The 20,291-nt window shown below is 53.5% G+C and overlaps 2 protein-coding genes across 6 annotated transcripts in view; one reads left to right on the top strand and one right to left on the bottom strand.

Annotated features, from left to right (window-relative positions):
* Nucleotides 1–20,291, bottom strand: part of PNKD (PNKD metallo-beta-lactamase domain containing) — a 76,357-nt gene that overhangs the window by 52,528 nt on the left and 3,538 nt on the right. The window lies entirely within an intron of this gene.
* Nucleotides 1,712–20,101, top strand: TMBIM1 (transmembrane BAX inhibitor motif containing 1). 5 transcript variants are annotated; one of them, XM_063647947.1, is made up of 13 exons: nucleotides 1,804–1,910; nucleotides 4,753–4,850; nucleotides 12,207–12,448; nucleotides 14,218–14,318; nucleotides 14,977–15,041; nucleotides 15,239–15,292; nucleotides 15,764–15,814; nucleotides 16,356–16,395; nucleotides 16,650–16,687; nucleotides 16,866–16,953; nucleotides 17,218–17,313; nucleotides 18,218–18,271; nucleotides 18,680–20,101. In XM_063647947.1, exons 3-13 carry the CDS (start codon nucleotides 12,247–12,249, stop codon nucleotides 18,824–18,826), a joined length of 936 nt encoding a protein of 311 aa, XP_063504017.1. In that variant the 5' UTR covers nucleotides 1,804–1,910; nucleotides 4,753–4,850; nucleotides 12,207–12,246; the 3' UTR covers nucleotides 18,827–20,101. The 5 variants fall into 5 exon arrangements, with proteins under 5 accessions (XP_054334498.1, XP_063504017.1, XP_054334499.1 ...); XM_054478524.2 differs by lacking the exon at nucleotides 4,753–4,850 and adding an exon at nucleotides 8,436–8,611 and having other exon boundaries at nucleotides 1,806–1,910; XM_054478527.2 differs by lacking the exons at nucleotides 1,804–1,910; nucleotides 4,753–4,850 and adding exons at nucleotides 3,079–3,197; nucleotides 10,208–10,329.

Genomic DNA, 20,291 nt, shown 5'->3' with positions numbered 1-20,291 from the left:
GTTGGATTTCCCACCCTCCAGAACTGTGAGCAATACATTTCTGCTGTTTCTAAATTACCCACTCTAAGGTATTTTTGTTGTAGCAGCCCAGATGGACTAAGACAGCGCAAGTGTAGAGAGCATGAAAAAATGTGGGGGATCTGGACAGATTCCACGGGCCATGCCTTTCACCTAGGGCGCTACTCCTTGAACAAGGGGGAGACAGAAACTGAGCAGAACTGTACTTGCTCTGGTGAGATCACACCTTGGGTGTGACTTCCTAAAATGAGGTTCTTCGCCCATAGGAACTGGAAGTACATTGAAGGGTTGGTGTGTCTGGGGGAGCTAGCCCACCATAATGGCCACTAGTCCCCCTAAGTAACTCCTACTTAAACTATATTTACAGAAACAAACATACATAGTGTGTGTATGGGGGGCAGTTTTTAAAAATCTGTTTTTTTTTTTTAAATCTCTGTTTTGGGGCTGGATGCGGTGGCTCATGTCTGTAATCCCAGCACTTTGGGAGGCCGAAGTGGGCTGATTGCTTTGAGCTCAGGGGTTTGAGACCAGCCTATGCAACATCGCAAAAAACCCGTCTCTACAAAACAAACAAACCAAACAAAACAAACAAGCAAACAAAATTAGCTGGGTGTAGTGGCACACACTTGTAATCCCAGCTACTCAGGAGGCTGAGGCTGGAGAATCACTTGAAACCAGGAGGAGGATGCAGTGAGCTGAGACGGTGCCACTGCACTCCAGCCTGGACGACAGAGTGAGACCCTGTCTGGAAAAAAAAAAAAGAAAAAAAAAAAAAAGACATTCAGTGGTGGTGTGGTGCTGACCTGTAGCTATTAACACGAGATAAGCACTTTAAACAGAGTTGGTCAACTACTGGCAGCCTTGGTGTCATGGAAAGAACTTGGACTTTGGAACCACAGAAACTCAGGCAAGCCTCGGTAATGTCTCTCTTTTTAAATTGAGACAAGGTCTCTCTATGTTGCCTAGGCTGGGTCTCCAACTCCTGGGCTCAAGCCATCCTCTGACCTTGGCCTCCCAAAAGTGCTAGGATCGCAGGCGTGAGTCACCATGCCCAGGCTCCAGTAATATTTCAGAACTTTCTCAAAACTGTTTCCTCCTTTGCTACTGCATTCTTCACTGGGTTGAGGGTTAAGACCTACCTAACAGTAGTAATCTACATCTCAAGGCATGACTTCTGAATTCTGACTCGAGGAAAGCACCTGCTTTCCTGGTTGAGTAATTATAAACAGAGATTCTAGGTACGCATGTTTGCAGTTTTAAACTCGAAAAGTGCATTTATCTCAAAAGCACAGAATTATCAAGGATTTTAATTACTGATTTATTTCTAACGTAAAAATGGGAAACAAATGGCCTCCAGTAGGAAATTAATTTAATCCGCATAGCCATGCAATGGAATACTTCACGGCATTAAGATTGTGCTCTTGAAGACTATTTAATGAGAAGAAAAATGTTCATCTTAAAACAGTAAACAGAAGGGCAGTAAACAAAACACCATACAATATACCCCACTGTAGAAAAACAAAATACATACAGAAATGTAATAGCCAAAGAAGGACCCAAAGCGAACGCTTCCGCCTGGGAACTAGGAGGGGTGGAGAGAAGTTACTTTCTTCCCTGCATTTCTGTGTTTTTTCTAGCTTCCTGTCAGTATCATGTATTGCCTTTAAATCCGAAAATACACCCCTGTGTTATTAGTGAGGCGTCGTCGGGGCTCTGAGAGGCGCGCGCGCCCGGGACAGACCCCTGCGCCCCCTGGCGGCGCCCTGACGCCCCGCCCCTCGAGGCCGGCGCGACGGGGCGGGGCGCGGAGCCCCAGCCGAGCCTAGCCCTGCCCGGCCCGGGAGGACTTGCAACACTCCGAGGCCAGGAACGCTCCGTCTGGAACGGCGCAGGCAAGCCAGGGGGCCGGGGCCGGCGCCGTTGGGGACTGTGGGCGGTGGGGACTGGTCCAGGGCTGGGGCGGCCATGCGCCGGGGCGCCTAAACTTTTCGGAGCGCGCTCCCGGCTTGCCCGCACCTGGGCCCAAGGAGCCCGTTCCAGATGGGGATCTTCCCGTCTGGCCCTTAGCGTTTCGCTCTCCCTGGGCGCGCGGGTGGGCGGCCGGGTCTGTGGCACCTGGTTAGCCTTGGGAGCCCAGCAGCGTGTGGTGGGCACTGGTGAGCGGAGCCAGGGTCTGGGGGTGTCCTCGTGTCCCCTCTTTCGGGCACGAGTGGCCTCTCTGTCGCAGGGCCTATCCACCATGCCAGCCCGAGTGGCCAGCTGTGTGGGATGAGGGCTTTCATGGCCCTCAGCTGGTGAGAAGAGGGAAGAGGGAGGGGAGACAGCCAGGGCCTGGCACGGACCCCAGATTGCCCCCACACGCGCTGAGGCCAGTCTCGGTGTAGACAGGTGAATATTTAAGGGGTGGGGAAGGGGGGTCCTAGCTTGCAGCTGGGGCAGAAGCCAATGAGCAGCTCAAGTGTTTGGCATGGGGAAGTGGCCACCTCTATCACCATGACTTTGTCCTCTGCCAGTCCCACTTCCAGCCACTGTTTCCCGGCTGGGTTCAGGGAACTACAGGGGAGTAACATCCTCCTCGTGACTTGTTTGGGTTAGAGTGAAAACAAAACAGGAAAACGGGAAAAGGGAAAGCAAATGGAGAGACTGGGGCAGGAGCCAGGGACCAGTGGGAGGAAGCAGAGGGAGGCTGCTGGGAGGCCAGGCCCTGACCTTGTGGGGTCGGCACCAATTCTTGTCCTATGGGGACTTCATCTCCTCTCCCTCCTCTGTGGCCTCTGCGTGGTACCCAGGAGTTTGGGGTTCTACCTGAGCACCCTGGACATGGGATAAGTAGGCCTGGGAATGCAGGTCAGAGCCAGATGTCATGGAAGGGCCCTCAGGTGTCTAGTTCTCTGGGCTCTGAAATATTCATCTCATTAGTGAGCTTTGGTTTCCAAGCTGGTGACTTTGGGCTGACCAGTGGTGGCAGGGGAGCCAGGTGCCTCCTGGGGCTGCTTTATTGGCGCAAAGGGGGAGCCATACTTCCTCCTCACCTGCCTTCTCTCTGTCTCTCCAGTCATGAGGATCCAGAGAACCAGTTTATAGCTTAAATGGAAGAGGCAGGACCACAGTGTCAGGGGCCCTGTCTTTCTGTGCTATGACCTCAAGGCTTCACTTGTAAAAACGAGCACATCAGAGAGGTAATGATGGGTTATCCTGTAAGTGTTGGGAGAGCCTCATGTCATGAGCTGGGGTAATAGCCATCTGGGCTCAGCCTCCTCCCCTGGGAATGGGTGCCTCAGCCAGACGCTGTCTACCTCAGAGCACCTCCAACCGCAGGCCTCACCCTGGGCCTTTCAGAAACAGCAGAAGCCACAGAGAAGGGAAACACACATACTTGCGTGTTTTCAGAGGGCTGAACTGGGAGGACCAGAGAGTGGAAGCTCATACAATTCTCTGGGAAGAAGTTCTGCTAACAACATGGCTGACCATGACATGGGCCTTCTGGACCTATTCTGTTGGGGACACAGTGGAAGGGATGACCTTGACAGAATCTTCCAACCCTAAGATTCTGGGATTCTAGGCCAAAACCTGGGTCTTGTTTTGAAGTAGAAATGATATCCGGAAGTCCACAGGCTACAGTGGCAGGTACCTCCATTGGTGGGAAGGGAGATATTAATGAGCTCCCACTTTTGTCTGTAATGATTTGTGCTTTGCCCCGTTGCACAGAGGTGAGGTTGGGGTGCCCGTTTCCTGGTTCTGCGGTAGCTGGATATGTCCCCCAGCCCTTGGCAGTAAATCCCACGGTGGGATAGCAGCTGTGTGGAATGGGGGAAGGGGAGGATCCTCGCCAGAGATCCTGGCACTGGGCTGACCCCCTGAGAGTGAGAGGGCATGTCTAGTACTTCATGTGACTGCTCTGAGGGGCAGCTGGGTGTACGCACAGAGGTTTTAAGAGACGAGGAATTAGGATATGAATGATTCTCAGGGTTGGGTGTCTGTAATACAAAGGTGGCCTGGGTCAGCATCCCACAGGGTGTTAATAGGTTTGCCTTGATAAAAGTGGCTCAGGCTTAAGGGAGTTTGAAGGAACACTGGGTTAAACAAAGCTGAACAGGGTTGCTTACTGCAGGACTTCTCAGGGGCAGAATATGCCACTGTGAATTTCCAAGAAGGCGGTGTGGATTGTTTCTCAAGAGTCATCTGTTTCCAGCACTCATCCATTAATGTCTCCTGGGGCGTGTTCTTTAGAATAGTCTGGGAAATGCCTGGGTAGGTGATTCTGTTTCTCCACTCTGGCTCCCATAAACAAGTCACTACTCCTTTCCCCCGTGTGGGCTGATTTAGGGATAGAAGGAGGCCAGGGGAGGTCATTTGCCTGGATTCCTGCAGCTAGTTCATGAACCCAGGTCAGTGGACTTCCTGCCTCCTACTCTTTCTTTTCTAGAGTGTTATATACTGTTTAGCTCGGGTGTAACTGATCACCCAGGAAGAGCTGGCCGTAGGGTCCGGACAGCATTATGGGGACAGTTTGGGAGGGTGTGGACAGCCCCATACTGAGAACATGCCATGTACTTCTGCCTCTGAAGATGTCCTTGGAAACAGTTGCATATCAGTAGTGACCCCCCGGTGTAGGTTCTTGGGGAGCCATGCCATTCTGCCCTGAAGCCTCCTGTTAGGCTGTTCATTCAGAATCAGAAACTGGCAGAGTGGACTTTGATCTTTCAGTTTTGTTTTTTTTTTTCTGTCACCCAGGCTGGAGTGCAGTGGCATGGTCTCGGCTCACTGCAACCTACATCTCCTGGGTTCAAGCGATTCTCCTGCCTCAGCCTCCCGAGAAGATGGGATTATAGGCATGTGCCACCATACCCGGCTAATTTTTGTATTTTTAGTAGAGACGAGGTTTCACCATGTTGGCCAGGCTAGTCTCGAACATCTGACCTCAAGTGATCCGCCCGGCTCGGCCTCCCAAAGCGCTGGGATTATAGGCATGAGCCACCGCACCTGGCCATTCTTTCATTTGAGGGGAATTGTCTTACTGATGTTAAAACTGGGTCTAGAGATGTGGCTCTCACAGTGGAGTCAGTCCCAAAGCCAGGACAAGAACTCGGGTCCCCACCTCCTAGCCCAGGACCCAGGCTTCAGATCAACTTTCCGCAGGGGAAAGAAATAATGGTAGCCACAACAGCTTGCTCAAGTCCTTTCTCTCTATCGTTTTGATCTTTGCTGCCTCAGCCCCACCCTGGTGCTGCCTATTCACGCAGGTGCCTGCTACAGGTGCCTCAGGGGCTTCTACTCCTGCCTGATATAAAAGCAAAGAGGCTGAATTTTAAATCAGGCATGAGATCTATGCTTAAACTCATCTCTGCTGTTTGCCTGCTGTGGGGACCCTAGATCCCTTTTTTTCTGAATTTCAGTTATCTCATCTATAGAGTGGGATGAGGGTAAGAATACCTCACAGCACTGTTGCAAGGATCAGATGTGCCTTAGTTACTATAGGCTGAGTGTCTCTTATCCAAAATGGGACCATTTTGACAATTTCCTTCCCTCCCTTTTCCTTTACCCACCCCAACTCCCTTCCACCCCCAAGAAAACACTTTACTCTCCTACTCAAGCATATAGTCACGATAGCCATGGGGGCAGACATCTACAGTGGCAGAAGCACATGGATTTTGGATTTTTTCGGATTTGGGGCTATGTATATTATACTTACCAGTTGAGCATCTCTAATCTGAAAATCTGAAATCAGAAATGCTCCAGTGAGCATTCCTTTGAGTGTCATCTTGGTACTCAAAATGTTTCAGATTGTGGAGCATTTTGGATTTTGGAAATGAGGGATATTCAACCTGTACTTCTTTAGTTATATAGCAAGTACTGGAAGTGGTTCAACTACTCTAAGTGGTTGCCTTCCTTCCCTAGTTATTTTATTTATTTATTTTTTGAGACAGAGTCTCCCTCTGTTGCCCAGGCTGGAGTGCAGTGGCGCCATCTTGGCTCACTGCAAGCTCCGCCTCCCAGGTTCATGCCATTCTCCTGCCTCAGCCTCCCGAGTAGCTGGGACTACGGGCATCTGCCACCACATCCAGCTAATTTTTTGTATTTTTTAGTAGAGATGGGGTTTCACCGTGTTATCCAGGATGGTCTCGATCTCCTGACCTCGTGATCCGCCCACCTTGGCCTCCCAAAGTGCTGGGATTACAGGCGTGAGCCGCCATGCCTGGCCCCTTCCCTAGTTCTTTATTGGGGTTAGTTATCAGTCTCCTTTGTCTGTCTCTTTCCCCTCCTATTCTTGAAGTTCAATGAAAAGACAGGAGATGATGAAACAAAGAAGGAAGTGAACAGGGACTGTGCTCAGAAGTGTTATAGCATCAGCCTGCTAATGGCTTCCTCTTCCCTTATCTGTACTCCCAGGCCATCCTGACTTGGGTGGGGTAACCTGAGATTACCATTCTGATCACGGGATTCTGCTCCAGACAAGGGTGGCGGAGCTGTGGTGCCTGGGTCCTCTCGTGATCCCCAGGATGGCCTCTCCCTCCTGGGAGCTTGGAGCCACCCCTCAGTCTCCATGGGTCCAGAGAGAGGCCACTCTGGCTAGAGAGGGGGCTGGGAGGGGTGGCCTCGAGTTGGGGGCCAGAAGTCGAGGGCTGGCAGTCTTTTTTTTTGAGACGGGGTTTCACTCTTGTTGCCTAGGCTGGAGTGTGATGGCGTGTTCTTGGCTCACTGCAACCTCTGCCTCTCGGGTTCAAGCGATCCCCCTGCCTCAGCCTCCCAAGTAGCTGGGACTTCAGGTGTGCGATACCACGCCCAGCTAATTTTTTGTATTTTTTAGTAGACATGGGGTTTGACCATGTTGGCCACGATGGTCTTGATCTCCTGACCTCGTGATCCACCTGCCTCGGCCTCCCAAAGTGCTGGGATTACAGGCGTGAGCCACTGCACCCGGCCCGGTCTTAACTGTTTCTGAGCCGAGAGGTCACTAGAGAACTGAGAGAATGGTAGCTTGTTCTGGCTCCTCCTTGGGAGAGGGTGTGTGCTGGTGTCTATCACTCAGAGAGTGGGTGGGGCTGGGAAGGGAAGTTCCAAACCCATGACCAAGAAGAGGGCTGTTCTGGGGTGGAGCAGGAACTTTCTTGGCTCTGGGGTTTCCTTGTCTGTCAAATGATCAGGTGAGATCCAAAGTCTAAGCCAGCTCTGATATTTTAGTGTTTAGATCCCTGTGGCTTCATCCTCTTAGTCCCAAAGTCCAGGCTGATGGAAGGATATTTAGTTGATTCTGGGCCCCCTTGGTGCAGAATCAGGCCTGGTGACTTGCCCAGACACTCCTGGGTATATCTTTTTACTCATCTGCTCTCGTGGCTATGAGGTCAGCTGTGCCCTGGGGTAGGAGGATAAAGTGTTTTCTTGTGGGGGCAGATAAAGGAAAAGGGAGGGGAACAAATCATCAGATCTGGGCTGTGCTCCTCCGCCTGCTGGGTGGGGTTTCCTGAGATGTGCATTCTGAGCTATTTTTTCCACTCTGGGCATCCGTCCCTGGCAGGGAGGAGGGCAGGCTGCCTGGACCAGTCAGCCGCTCCTTTCCATCCCTCCCTCCAGTACACACACTCTGCTCTTGCTGTAACCCCAATAGCTCAGGCCTCCTCTGCAGATTCCGGAGCCTTAACCCTTCAGATACCCCCAGGAGAGCCCCAACCGGGGCCTCAGTAGGCCGACAGCAGGATTACCACACTGAGAGGGCTCCAGGGGAGGAGGTGCTTCCGCCTCTGCATCTGAAAACCTTGACACCCAGCAAGTCCTGCTGTCTGAGCTCACCCACTTGTGCCACTGCTGTGGTGGAAAGCAGGGGCTCTGGTTCCTTCCTAATGGGGGACTGGGGCCCTGAGAGGGGAGCAAACTTAGATCTATAATGGGCAAGGATAGGGCACAGTCTGAATGCCTTGATAATAGGCATTGTGAGGCAAGGAAGAATGTTCTAATGATTCGAGCTGTCTGCAGACAAGGGGCTTGCTCCACGTTGCTGGAGTTCCTTCAAGCAGAAGGTGGGCCAGACACAGTGGCTCACGCCTGTAATCCCAGCACTTTGGGAGGCCTTGGTGGGTGGATCACTTGAGGCCAGGAGTTTGCCAGCCTGGCCAACATGGTGAAACCCCGTTTCTACCAAAACAAAAAACAAAAACAAAAACAAGCAGATGGTGAATGCCTGCTGTATTTTGGGAAAATTCAGGCTTCCAGTGGGGACCTGAAAGTCCCTGCAGACTGTGAGCCCCTCTAGTAGCTGCTGGCAGAACCCAGATCTGATTTCTAGTCCTCACTCTCTGTCAATCTCGTGATCTCTCTCCCCTTCTCCCTCCTTCCCTTACCCTCCATTCTTCTCCAGCCTCCACCCTTAGACATAGCTACGAAAGTCAACACTGACCCTTTCCCCCTTTGCTGCTACCTAGGCAGATGCCAGCCCCAAACCTCATCCCTAGCGGAGGCCTCGCTGATGTGGAAGTGGCCAGGGCCCTCATGGAGGCTGGGCAGGAGCCCAAGAGCAGGCTCTAAAGCTGCCAAACCCGGCAGCCCTGGGCCCCGGAGGCGCTTGCCAGTCTGACAGTGTTCTTGGCACTGCTCAGAGGTGAGTGTGGCTGAGTTTAGCAACTCCCCTGGCTAGCGTTAATGCTGGGGTTTCCTCTCCTGTGTCCAGGTCTCTCTATGTAGACAGCTAGGATCTCGTCCTGTCCCCAGGACCAACTCGGTAACCAAGGACAGGTCCTTGTGCTGTGGCTGTCTAGTTGGTAAAGTGAGGGGTTGGCTGGCCTTGGGTGAGTTTCTTTTCAGCTCTGACCTTTATGTATCTCCAAGCCTGGGCCACCCTCTTCTCCCGGGGCCGTTGGCCAGGCTGTGAGCCCCGTGGTGGTGTGGAGGGCCTGAGTAGTTTGGCTTCCACTTGTGTCAGTCTCCTGTTGTCACGAGAGGGTTTTAGATGGAAGCTATGGCAGAAGTGATGAGAAGGTTGGATAGACAGGGTGTTTTCAGGTGAGGGATTAAGAGCAGGGGCTTGGGAGTCAGTCTTGGGGCTCATTTTGACTTCGTCACACTCTAGCTAGGTTATCTTGGCCAAGTGATTTAATTCTTCTGTGCCTCAATCTCTTCATTTGTAAATGGGAATAATAATAACAGTATTAACTTGCTGGACTGTTGTAAGGATTTAATGAAAATAACCAACCTTTATCCCTGTTGATCAGGGGTCGGGTTTCATTCTAAGCACTTTATGTGTATTTTCTTTTTTATTTTCTTCGAGACAGAGTCTCACTCTGTCACCCAGGCTAGAGTGCAGTGGTGCGATCGTGGCTCACTGGAACCTCCGCCTCCCAGGTTGAATCGATTCTCCTGCCTCAGCCTCCCGAGTAAATGGGATTCTAGGCGCCTGCTGCCATGCCCAGCTAATTTTTATATTTTTAGTAGAGACGGGGTTTCATCATTTGGCCAGGCTGGTCTCGAACTCCTGATCTCAGGTGATCCACCTGCCTTGGCCTCTCAAAGTGTTGAGATTACACACATTAGCCACTGTGCCCGGCCTTCTATGTGTATTTTCTCACTTAATTTTTATAGCAACCCTGTGGAGGGTACTATTACTAGTGTGAGACCCATTTTCCAGGTGAAGAAACTGAGGCATAGTGAGTTGAAGTGGTCATGGTGGTTTCTGGTGTGGATAGGCTGGTGGCTGAGGTACCCGGAGGACTGGCCTGGAAACTGCTGTGTGTAGGCAGGCCTACTAGCACATGCTTCTGAAACCAAAAGCCTGAAAGGGAGGGACAAGGGAGGCAGGAGTGAAGCTCTGAGTCAGCACCCGCTGAGCTGCACCAGAACCTTGGAGTCCCGGCGGCCCATCCAAGGCTGACCCTTCTCTCTCTGAGTCACCTTTCACCCGGTGGCTGCCACAGCCCCTTGGTCTGGAAAGTTACCTGTTTGCCCTTCTTGGCTCAGAGGAGGGAGCAGGGGCAGCTCTCTGGCCGAGCAAAGGTCAGACCCTGCAGAGCCGAGTTCCCAGAATCATAGTCTGTTGTTAGAGGGGGCAGTGGGCTTAGAGATCGTGTGGCCCCCACCTTATTTCACAGAGGTGCACCCTGAGGAGATGCTGGGACACGTCATGGTGACATCATGGTTGGGGTTTCTGCCCACAGAGCCTTCCTGGCCAGTGCCTTTTTTTTTTTTTTTTTTTTTTTTTGAGATGGAGTCTCACTCTGTTGCCCAGGTTGGACTACGGTGGCACGATCTCAGCTCACCACAACCTCTGCTTCCCAGGTTCAAGTGATTCTCCTGCCTCAGCCTCCTGAGTAACTGGGACTATAGGTACACACCACCATGCCTGGCTAATTTTTGCATTTTTAGTAGAGCAAGGTTTCACTATGTTGGCCAGGCTGGTCTCGAACTCCTGACCTTATGATCTGCCCACTTCAGTCTTCCAAAGTGCTGCGATTACAAGCGTGAGTTACTGCACCCTGCCAGCTTTGTATTTCTGACCTGACATTCTTGCCCTGGTTCTATCCCAGCCCCTCTAGGGAGATGGAGAACAGCTTTCCTCAAAATAACCCACTTAGAGACCTGGACTTTTATTCAATTCCCCCTCCTCAACCCTCCCTGCCACCTTCCCCTCTCTGAATTATCCCAGTTGTCATGAGAGAGAAGAGATAAGACAGTCCTTTATTTGATCCCCGAACTGTGCAATGTGCCCTAAAAAGAGACGCTGGTCTCTCTTGCTTCCAGCAGAGCCTCTGAGAGCCTCTGGTGTCTGCTGACCTGCGTCTGGGGGTGTCCTCCTTGGGGATCCTAAAGCCCCCTGTATGCTCTAGAAGAGGTGGTGGCCCTGTCAAGCCCAGACTGCCAGGGCTTGTCCTTACTGGGGATGCAGGGCCCCTCTAGGGGCTTCCTTAGCTCCTCCTAAGCCTGTATCTCTGCTACCTCAGAGGGGACCACCAGGCCCAGAGGACAGTAACTGGCAGAGGAGGCATAAGAGCACCGCATAACATGAAGGACCTGGACCCAGGATCTGGAAGGCCTCCGTCCTGGTTATGCCACTGACCTGCGAGTTCTGGTGTTCTGGGGAATCACTTCCCTGTTCAGGGGAATCACTTCCCTGTTCAGGGCCTGCATTCTCTCATCTGAAGTGAGCATTTGGGGCTTATGGCCTCGAGGTCCCTTCCAACTCCAGTTTGGGGTTCCCTCCCCCTGGTTTCTTGGCCCTCCCCTGGCTATGGGGCTCTTCCTGCTGCAGGGAAGGCATTCCTTTGACCTTGTGGCCTGACGCCTCAGCTCTTTCTCCTCCCTGCTAGCACTGCACCTGGAAGACAGGTGGAACTCACAGAGAGCCTGGGATTCAGAACATCTGTCTCCTCCTCCGGGGTGAGGGTGAGGGGGAGGGCGAGAGGCTGTGCACTCACTCTCTCTTCCCTAGCAAGGCCAGAGAGCAGCCATGGTCGCAGGCTGCCACATGCCTTTCTGACACGCCACCGCTGTTATTTGAAGGAACCAGAAAATCCTGTCTCAAGCTGGCCCTTTGGCACAGCCTCCCCGCCCCCAGCCCCTGTACCACCCACCCCTGCTTCTCAGGCTTCCTGACTCAGTCTGCCACTGGCCCCCGAGTCCCTGGATCCCTTCCTCCTCGGGGCCTGGCAGCTCTGGCACTGGGGCTAGCTTGTTTTCCTCCACTTCTCCCCCCGGCTCTCCACTTTGAGCCTTGGCTCCAACCCAGCTCTGGCTTCCAGGCCTGGCATCCCCGTCAGCTGTGGCAGTGGCAGAGCTGACCCCTTTCAGAGGGTCCCAGCTGGCCCTGTGAGTCGCCAGGAGGCTGTGCCTGGGCCATCTGGCTTCTTCGCTGGTTCTGCCATCAAGCCACCAACACTGGAAGGTTTTCTTAAACCAGAACAGGGAGTTCCCAGGCTCCCTGGTTGCCTCTCTCCTCAGCAAATCCTTCCTCCTGCTTTCCTATGGCTGGGGAGCTGCATAGTGAGAGGCCTGTGGACAAAAAGCAGACGCAAAGGCAGGAGGGACAGGAGCCTAGTTGGTGGGGAGGTGGCCTGTGGACAGCAAATGACACGCTGCCCTCTAAGGAGAAAATAGGAGGTGTTCCTCTCCACGGAGGCAGCCTGGACAAGGCTGGAAGTGGGGCCACGAGGCTGAGTGAGCTGGGCCTGGGCATTCACGATTGCTTTTCTCCTCTCCCATTTCAGGTCCCAGCAGCTGGGGTTCCCCCTCAGCCCGTGAGCGGCCATGTCCAGCCCCAGCGCTCCACCACCATATGAGGACCGCAACCCCCTGTACCCAGGCCCTCCGCCCCCTGGGGGCTATGGGCAGCCATCCGTCCTGCCAGGAGGGTATCCTGCCTACCCTGGCTACCCGCAGCCTGGCTACGGTCACCCTGCTGGCTACCCACAGCCCATGCCCCCCATCCACCCGATGCCCATGAACTATGGTGAGTCCTGGAAGGGCAGATGGAGGGTGGGTGGGAGGGACAGCACTTGGAGCAGATGAGGCCACCACCTCCTGCCCCTTTTCTCTTCTAGTTCCCCTTAAATCCCTTTTCTCATCTTCTCTGTTGAGATCTCTCCCTCTGTTTCTGTCTTTGTTACCCTCCACTTTTTCCCTCAGCAACTGGCCCCCAGCCACTTGCTGGCCCCTTTGTTCAAGGAGATCCATGAGGCATGTCCCAGAACGTACACACCACAGGAGAATGGGGCTGGGCCAAGTCATGATTCCTGAGGGGTTACCTCAGGGCACCAGCTCTGTTTCCCAACAAGCTGCCAACAAGCTGCTGCCACCTCCCAGACCTGTCGACTTCCTTAGGAACTCCTTTGGGAACCTGAACCACTTTCCTCATCCTTTAAAGTGAAATCTGACTTTTGCAAAAGACATTTGGAGCCAAGTTTGGTAAACATCATGGCAGGGACATGCTGTGTTTGGTCAGAAATGAGGTGAGGCCAGGCGCGGTGCCTCACGCCTGTAATCCCAGCACTCTCGGAGGCTGAGGTGAGCAGATCACCTGAGGTCAGGAATTCGAGACCGGCCTGGGCAACATGGCAAAACCCCATCTCCACTAAAAATACAAAAACTTAGCCGGGCGTGGTGGCGTGCACCTGTAATCCCAGCTACTCGGGAGGCTGAGGCAGTAGAATCTCTTGCAATCCCAGGAAGTGGAGGTTGCAGTGAGCCAGGATTGCACTACTGCACTTCAGCCTGAGCCACAGAGCGAGACTCTGTCTCAGAAAAAAAAAAAAAAAAAAAAAGAGGCCGGGTGCGGTGGCTCATTCTTGTAATCTCAAAACTTTGGGAGGCTGAGATGGGCGGATCACGAGTTTGAGACCAGCCTGGCCAACATGGTGAAACCCTGTCTCTACCAAAAATACAAAAAATAAGCCGGGCGTGGTGGCATGCACCTGTAATCCCAGCTACTCGGGAGGCTAAGGCAGGAGAATTGCTTGAACCTGGGAGGTGGTGGAGGTTGCAGTGAGCCGAGATCATGCCTTTGCACTCCAGCTTGGGTAACAAGACTGAAACTCCGTCTCAAAAAAAAAGGAAATGAGGTGAAGTTAGAGTGCAGTGAGTCTTCCTGGGTGGCTCAAGTGTGGATTTTAAAAGTAGTTCCCAAAGAGGCATTCAGGCATTCAGGGAATGTTTGCAGCCCTGCAGCATCTCTGAACCCCAGAGGGGTGTCAGCCAGTTCTCACCTGGACATGTGCGCTGGTGCGGATCTGTACATGGGTCCTGCACAGTCACGCACACCCTCTGCACACCTGCCTCTGTGAGGCTGATGCAGATCCCTGTCTTCACCTCTATCCCTGCTGCTGCACAAACTGCATTCTGCTGCCCTGCTTTTCTCCGACCCTCTATTCCCGTCCCCTGTTCTGCCCTGGCTGGCTGCCCCAGTGGATGCCCGCACCTGCTCCTGCCTGTCTTCCCCACTACATCGTGACCCCCCAGTGAACCCCAAGTGGCATGGGCTGGGCACAGAGGAGCCCTCCACAGATGCATGCGAGGAACGTTCCCCACCTAAGCCCCCTCGTGACAGGCCAGGTCTGGGTCACTCTGAGGGTGTCTAGAGGACCCCAGCTTGGGAGAAGAGTTACTGTTATAACACTTGTCTTTTGGCTGGAGATACCTGAGACTTTGAGATTGTCAGGGAGGCTTTGGGATTGACGCCACATGTCTCAGGTCCCCAGCTGGTCAAGTGTCATTTGTCCCTAGGCCCAGGCCATGGCTATGATGGGGAGGAGAGAGCGGTGAGTGATAGCTTCGGGCCTGGAGAGTGGGATGACCAGAAAGTGCGACACACTTTTATCCGAAAGGTAAGATACGTGCTGGGAGTTGGGTGTACCTGGGGCCCCTCAGGCTGTGGGAATGGGGAGTGGGTAGGCCACAGTAGCCCCAGGGCATCAATTCCATGAAATACGCTGGCTGCCTGTCTTCTCTAGCCTTGTCTGCTTCTCAGAGGGGCACCGGGCTTCTTTAACTCCAGGGTTCCCTCTCTTCTTGACCATGTTTTGGGAAGACACATTCAGTCTGGGAGAATCTCCTAGGTGGGCTCTGCCACAGTGCCCGCCTTCCCCAGACATCTTTCTCCCCTTAGACTATAGGCAGCTTGGAGCCAGAAATGATCCTACTCACTTGTAACCCACCCTCTCCATCTCACAGCTGCATAGAGCATGCAGACTGAGCTGCTGGGAGTGCAGAGGCCATACTGGTAGAGCATGGTGGCCAGGCAGGGCAAGTCGGTAGTCACCGAGGCTGGTGTTGGACAGGAGGGGAGATGGCAGGGAGCATGGGAGGGGTGCTGAGGAAGAAGCGCACATAGCCTCTGAGCCAGGCATCTCACTGGGGTCGCCTCTGGGCCAGGCTGCAGCTAGGGAGGGTTCTTGAGTGGGAGGAAAGTATTGGGGGCTGGCAGCTTTCTGGGGGAGGCCAGGGGTGCCGGATGGTGACCCATGCCCGGCCGTCTGTGTCCAGGTTTACTCCATCATCTCCGTGCAGCTGCTCATCACTGTGGCCATCATCGCTATCTTCACCTTTGTGTAAGTCTCTAGGCCTTGCCACCCACTCCTACTGCCCTGGGGGTTCTGGGTCACCTGCTGGGAGTGTGGGTGGCGGTGGGCCCTGCTCTCAGGGTGACCATAGGCAGTAAGAGAAGGTGAAGCCAGGGCTGCCTGGTTGGCCTGGGTGGGGCAGACAAGCCTCATGGTGACTCCTCCTGTCCTCCTGTGCCCCACAGGGAACCTGTCAGCGCCTTTGTGAGGAGAAATGTGGCTGTCTACTACGTGTCCTAGTGAGTGTGTGCTCCTCTGTGGTTGGGCAGGGAGGCAGGGGTGGCAGCTTCTGTTTCTAGGTGACCAGCTTTGCTCAGGGCAAGATCAAAATGCTTTTTGAGAGGGCCCCCAAGTTGGTGCCAGTTTCCCATGCCAGAGGGTGTGGGTGTGCGTGCCCAGATGAGTAGCAGACCCCTAGAACTTGAGAGCAAGAGTGGGACCTGCTGGTGGTGGTGTGCATGCTGCGCTGCAGCCCCCATGTCCTCTCAGCCCATCAGCTGCAGCCTCCCCAGACCTCCTTCCTGGCCGGAGCCTGGTGCTTCAAAGCATCTCAGTGACCCTGGCTGGGGGTAATCTTGTCTTGCTTCCTGTTGAGTCGCTTCCCCTCAGACTTCCAAATAGCTATTTGGGCCCCAAATCACTGGCCTGGTATGTGCTGCCAGACGGGGCAGGTTTGGGCCTGAACTGCTTCCCCATCTCTTTCTCCCCAGTGCTGTCTTCGTTGTCACCTACCTGATCCTTGCCTGCTGCCAGGGACCCAGGTGAGTCCCAGAGACTTAGACAGTGAGAGGGGTGACAGGGATTGGGATGGGGGCCGAGTATTTTGGAAAGAAAAAGGATTCCTTTATAGCAGCTGAATGGAAACTTACAAGAAATGAGGAGGAGGATGATGATGACAGCTACTCTTCAGGTGTATACAAAGGACCATGTGTGTGCAGGAGCTAACTAGCTGTCACTCTTATAGTAACCCTGCAAGACAGGTAGCATTTTAGCCAGTTAACAAATAGGAAGAACCTGAGGCTTAAAGAGGCTGAGTAGCTTTCTCCCCGTCACACAGGCAGTCAGTGTAAGAGTTGCAAACCAATCTAGGTGTTTTGGCGCCACAGCACAGGTCTGTCCCATTGGCCCATGTTGTCCCTGCGTACCACACCTGAACAGGTGCCAAAGGCCATGCCAACCTCCCTCCTTGGAGTCAAGGCTTAATCCTCCAGGCACAGGAGCCAAGCACTTCCTTCTGCTGCAGAAGCCTCTGACACCTGAGGGGCCCCAAGTCATTTAATCAAGGCTTCTCTTTCCCTTCAGACGCCGTTTCCCATGGAACATCATCCTGCTGACCCTTTTTGTAAGTCTAGAAGGGTGGCAGGAGGGTGTGGAGATGCTGTGAGGGAGACTGCTCCCAGGGAAGGGATGGGGACCCACTTCAGAAGGATGTTCTGGCTGTCTCCCCCACCTTATCTAGGCCTCCTGTTCTGCTCTCCTCTGTGGCTGCCTCTAACTTGGTGGCGTTCCCCAGCTTTGGCAGAGGCCACCATGGCCACTCCCCCAGCGCCCTGCCTTCCTTCAAGTGTTTCATTCTTGTCTCTCTCCTTCCCTTAGACTTTTGCCATGGGCTTCATGACAGGCACCATTTCCAGGTACATTCAGGGATAAAGCACCACTCTTGGGAAATGTGTATTGTGGGGAGTGGGGTGTTCCTGGGCCGGCAGCCAGCTGCGTGGGTGGATTCTGGGCAGGTCCCCTCTGAAGTGGTGATTTTGAAGTCACTCATACGTGGCTTAATGCCTCTTGTCTGTAACTCCTGCTTCTCCCCAGTATGTACCAAACCAAAGCCGTCATCATTGCAATGATCATCACTGCGGTGGTATCCATTTCAGTCACCATCTTCTGCTTTCAGACCAAGGTGAGGGCATGGAGGGCCCTTCCCTGGCCCCCCCGACTCCCCTTTCTTATCAGGCTGGGACCCCTGTACACTAGGGATGTTCCCTAGAGATCTGATCCCCTTCTCATCTGCACCTACAAAACTGTGTCCTGTTTCTGTCCTTAGAATGTTGTGGGCACTCCCATCCCCCCTAGGAGGCAGCACTGGGACTCCCTGGCAGGGCCAGTCTGACTGGGCTGGTTGTTACAGCCGTCTGACAGGTGCTTCTTTCTCCCTTCCTGGCAGGTGGACTTCACCTCGTGCACAGGCCTCTTCTGTGTCCTGGGAATTGTGCTCATGGTGACTGGGATTGTCACTAGCATTGTGCTCTACTTCCAATATGTGAGTGTCCCAGGAGAGCTGCTCAGGGCAGACTTCCTATATAGCACGGTCTCGCAGGCCCCAAAGGCCCCCGGGGCGGGCTCTGACCTCCAGAACCTCTCGACTGGCTAGCAAAGGCACCAACGTGGAGGCAGCATCCTTCTGGGTGAGGGTAGACTCTCTATGTGGAGATGGGCGGCCTTGGAGCCAGAGCACCTGAAGCCCTGGACTGCATCACTGCACTCCTAGGGGAAGGGGTGGATTCAATCTGCCTGGCAGCTGAGAATCAGGTTCTAGGAGGCAGACTGGGAGAGGAACCCAGAGGACTGAGATGATGGGCCTGGGTGGAAGGGACCTTGGGGGTTTCTGGATCCAATTATTTCCTTTATTCTGTTCAGCTGGGGGAGAACAGTGCCGAAGGGGAAGGATGGGGACACGAGGGCTGCCTGCCCATGGGCCAGCTCTGCCCTTCTGTGGACGGCCACCTGTGGGCATGTCATGCGGGCTGTCCTGTGGGTGCTCCCGGATTTTGATACTCACCAGAGGGGTTGGGGGGCCTCCCTTCTTCCTTAGTCTACCCCTCCCAGGCTGGGCTGTAGGAACTGGTCTATTGAATGCTGGGTCTGCCCCCTTCAGAGCTGTAACTCAACTGCTTTTTTTCTAGAAGTATAGTAGACACTTGTGTACCTTGACTGGCTTTGGAGATTGGTTTTATACAGCCATTGCAGGATGGCCTCTGCTTTCTCTGCTGGATATATCACCAGTCTTAATTTCCTCCAGGATCTGGAAAGGCAGTAGCCTTTCATGGAGAGCTAGCTTCCCAGCTCTACCCACTCTCACGCCACTATCCTGGGGGAAGCTGGGGCCTGCGGGCCTGTGGTTTGCTGAGGTTTCTAATGCCATTCTCTGTCCCCTTCTTCCCCAGGTTTACTGGCTCCACATGCTCTACGCTGCTCTGGGGGCCATTTGTTTCACCCTGGTGAGTAGGTCCCAGCCCCACTCTAGGAAGGGGAGCTGAGGGGATGAGGGGAGGAATCTAGGGAAGGGGGCATGAATTTAGACTGCCTGGGAGGCAGGGAATGGGGCCATAGCAGGCCATTCCTCTGACTACTGTCCAGAGGTTCCATTGATTTTTGTGGGCACTCCTGCCATCTCTTGTTCAAGCTGCCAGCTATTAGAACACTAGTCAGCCATATTGAGAACGGTGTGTCTGCCTCCTTTCCTAGACTGTGAGCAGCTACAGTGTAGAGCCCATATGTTATGCAGTGCGTTAATGTGGCCCTAAGCACTGTGTGGCGCATAGGCCCCCAGGACAAATCTGCTGACCAAAAATGAGCTCTGGACACTGATGCCTGAGTTCTCACTTCTGGCTTCTCTATCCTTGCAGTTCCTGGCTTACGACACACAGCTGGTCCTGGGGAACCGGAAGCACACCATCAGCCCGGAGGACTACATCACTGGCGCCCTGCAGATTTACACAGACATCATCTACATCTTCACCTTTGTGCTGCAGCTGATGGGGGATCGCAATTAAGGAACAAGCCCCCATTTTCACCCGATCCTGGGCTCTCCCTTCCAAGCTAGAGGGCTGGGCCCTGTGACTGTGGTCTGGGCTTCAGGCCCCTTTCCTTCCCCTTGAGTAACATGCCCAGTTTCCTTTCTGTCCTGGAGACAGGTGGCCTCTCTGGCTATGGATGTGTGGGTACTTGGTGGGGACGGAGGAGCTAGGGACTAACTGTTGCTCTTGGTGGGCTTGGCAGGGACTAGGCTGAAGATGTGTCTTCTCCCCACCACCTACTATATGACACCACATTCTTCCTAACAGCTGGGGTTGGGAGGAAGATGAAAAGAGCCTATTCGATAGCTAGAAGGGAATATGAAAGGTAGAAGTGACTTCAAGGTCACGAGGTTCCTCTCCCACCTCTGTCACAGGCTTCTTGGCTACGTAGTTGGAGCTGTTTCTTCCCCCAGCAAAGCCAGAGAGCTTTGTCCCTGGCCTCCTGGACACATAGGCCATTATCCTGTATTCCTTTGGCTTGGCATCTTTTAGCTCAGGAAGGTAGAAGAGATCTGTGCCCATGGGTCTCCTTGCTTCAATCCCTTCTTGTTTCAGTGACATATGTATTGTTTATCTGGGTTAGGGATGGGGGACAGATAATAGAACGAGCAAAGTAACCTATACAGGCCAGCACGGAGTAGCATCTCTCCTGGGCTTGCTCCTGGCTTGTGACGGTATAAGACAGAGCAGGCCACATGTGGCCATCTGCTTCCCATTCTTGAAAGCTGCTGGGGCCTCCTTGCAGGCTTCTGGATCTCTGGTCAGAGTGAACTCTTGCTTCCTGTATTCAGGCAGCTCAGAGCAGAAAGTAAGGGGCAGAGTCATATGTGTGGCCAGGAAGTAGCCAGGGTGAAGAGAGACTCGGTGCGGGCAGGGAGAATGCCTGGGGGGTCCCTCACCTGGCTAGGGAGATACTGAAGCCTACTGTGGTACTGAAGACTTCTGGGTTCTTTCCTTCTGCTAACCCAGGGAGGGTCCTAAGAGGAAGGTGACTCCTCTCTGTCTTAAGTTGCACTGGGGGATTTCTGACTTGAGGCCCATCTCTCCAGCCAGCCACTGCCTTCTTTGTAATATTAAGTGCCTTGAGCTGGAATGGGGAAGGGGGACAAGGGTCAGTCTGTCGGGTGGGGGCAGAAATCAAATCAGCCCAAGGATATAGTTAGGATTAATTACTTAATAGAGAAATCCTAACTATATAACACAAAGGGATACAACTATAAATGTAATAAAGTTTATGTCTAGAAGTTAAAACCCTGTATAGCTCCAGGAGTATGTGTGGCTCTGCCCAAAGCATCTACTTCTTTCTTCTGCATTCTGGCTTGGGCTGTCCCACCTTTCCAAAGGTAATCAAATACACTTTACCGCAGCAGTTTCCGGGGATGGATGCAATAGACTAGTGAAGGCTCAGGAGTTGGGTGGGGAAAGGGAGAGCTCAACCCTA

The sequence above is a fragment of the Pongo pygmaeus genome, chromosome 11 (genome assembly GCF_028885625.2).
Source record: "Pongo pygmaeus isolate AG05252 chromosome 11, NHGRI_mPonPyg2-v2.0_pri, whole genome shotgun sequence".
Lineage (NCBI taxonomy): Eukaryota > Metazoa > Chordata > Mammalia > Primates > Hominidae > Pongo > Pongo pygmaeus.
This window is presented reverse-complemented; position numbering and strand designations above follow the sequence as displayed.

What these genes read in the sequence shown, in the direction of transcription:
- TMBIM1 (XM_054478523.2), top strand. Translation starts at nt 12,247, where the DNA reads ATGTCCAGCCCCAGCGCTCCACCACCATATGAGGACCGCAACCCCCTG. An exon ending in GCTGTCTACTACGTGTCCTA is followed by an intron (nt 15,293 to 15,763) that starts GTGAGTGTGTGC and finishes CTTTCTCCCCAG; the next exon opens with TGCTGTCTTCGTTGTCACCT. An exon ending in ATGACAGGCACCATTTCCAG is followed by an intron (nt 16,688 to 16,865) that starts GTACATTCAGGG and finishes GCTTCTCCCCAG; the next exon opens with TATGTACCAAACCAAAGCCG.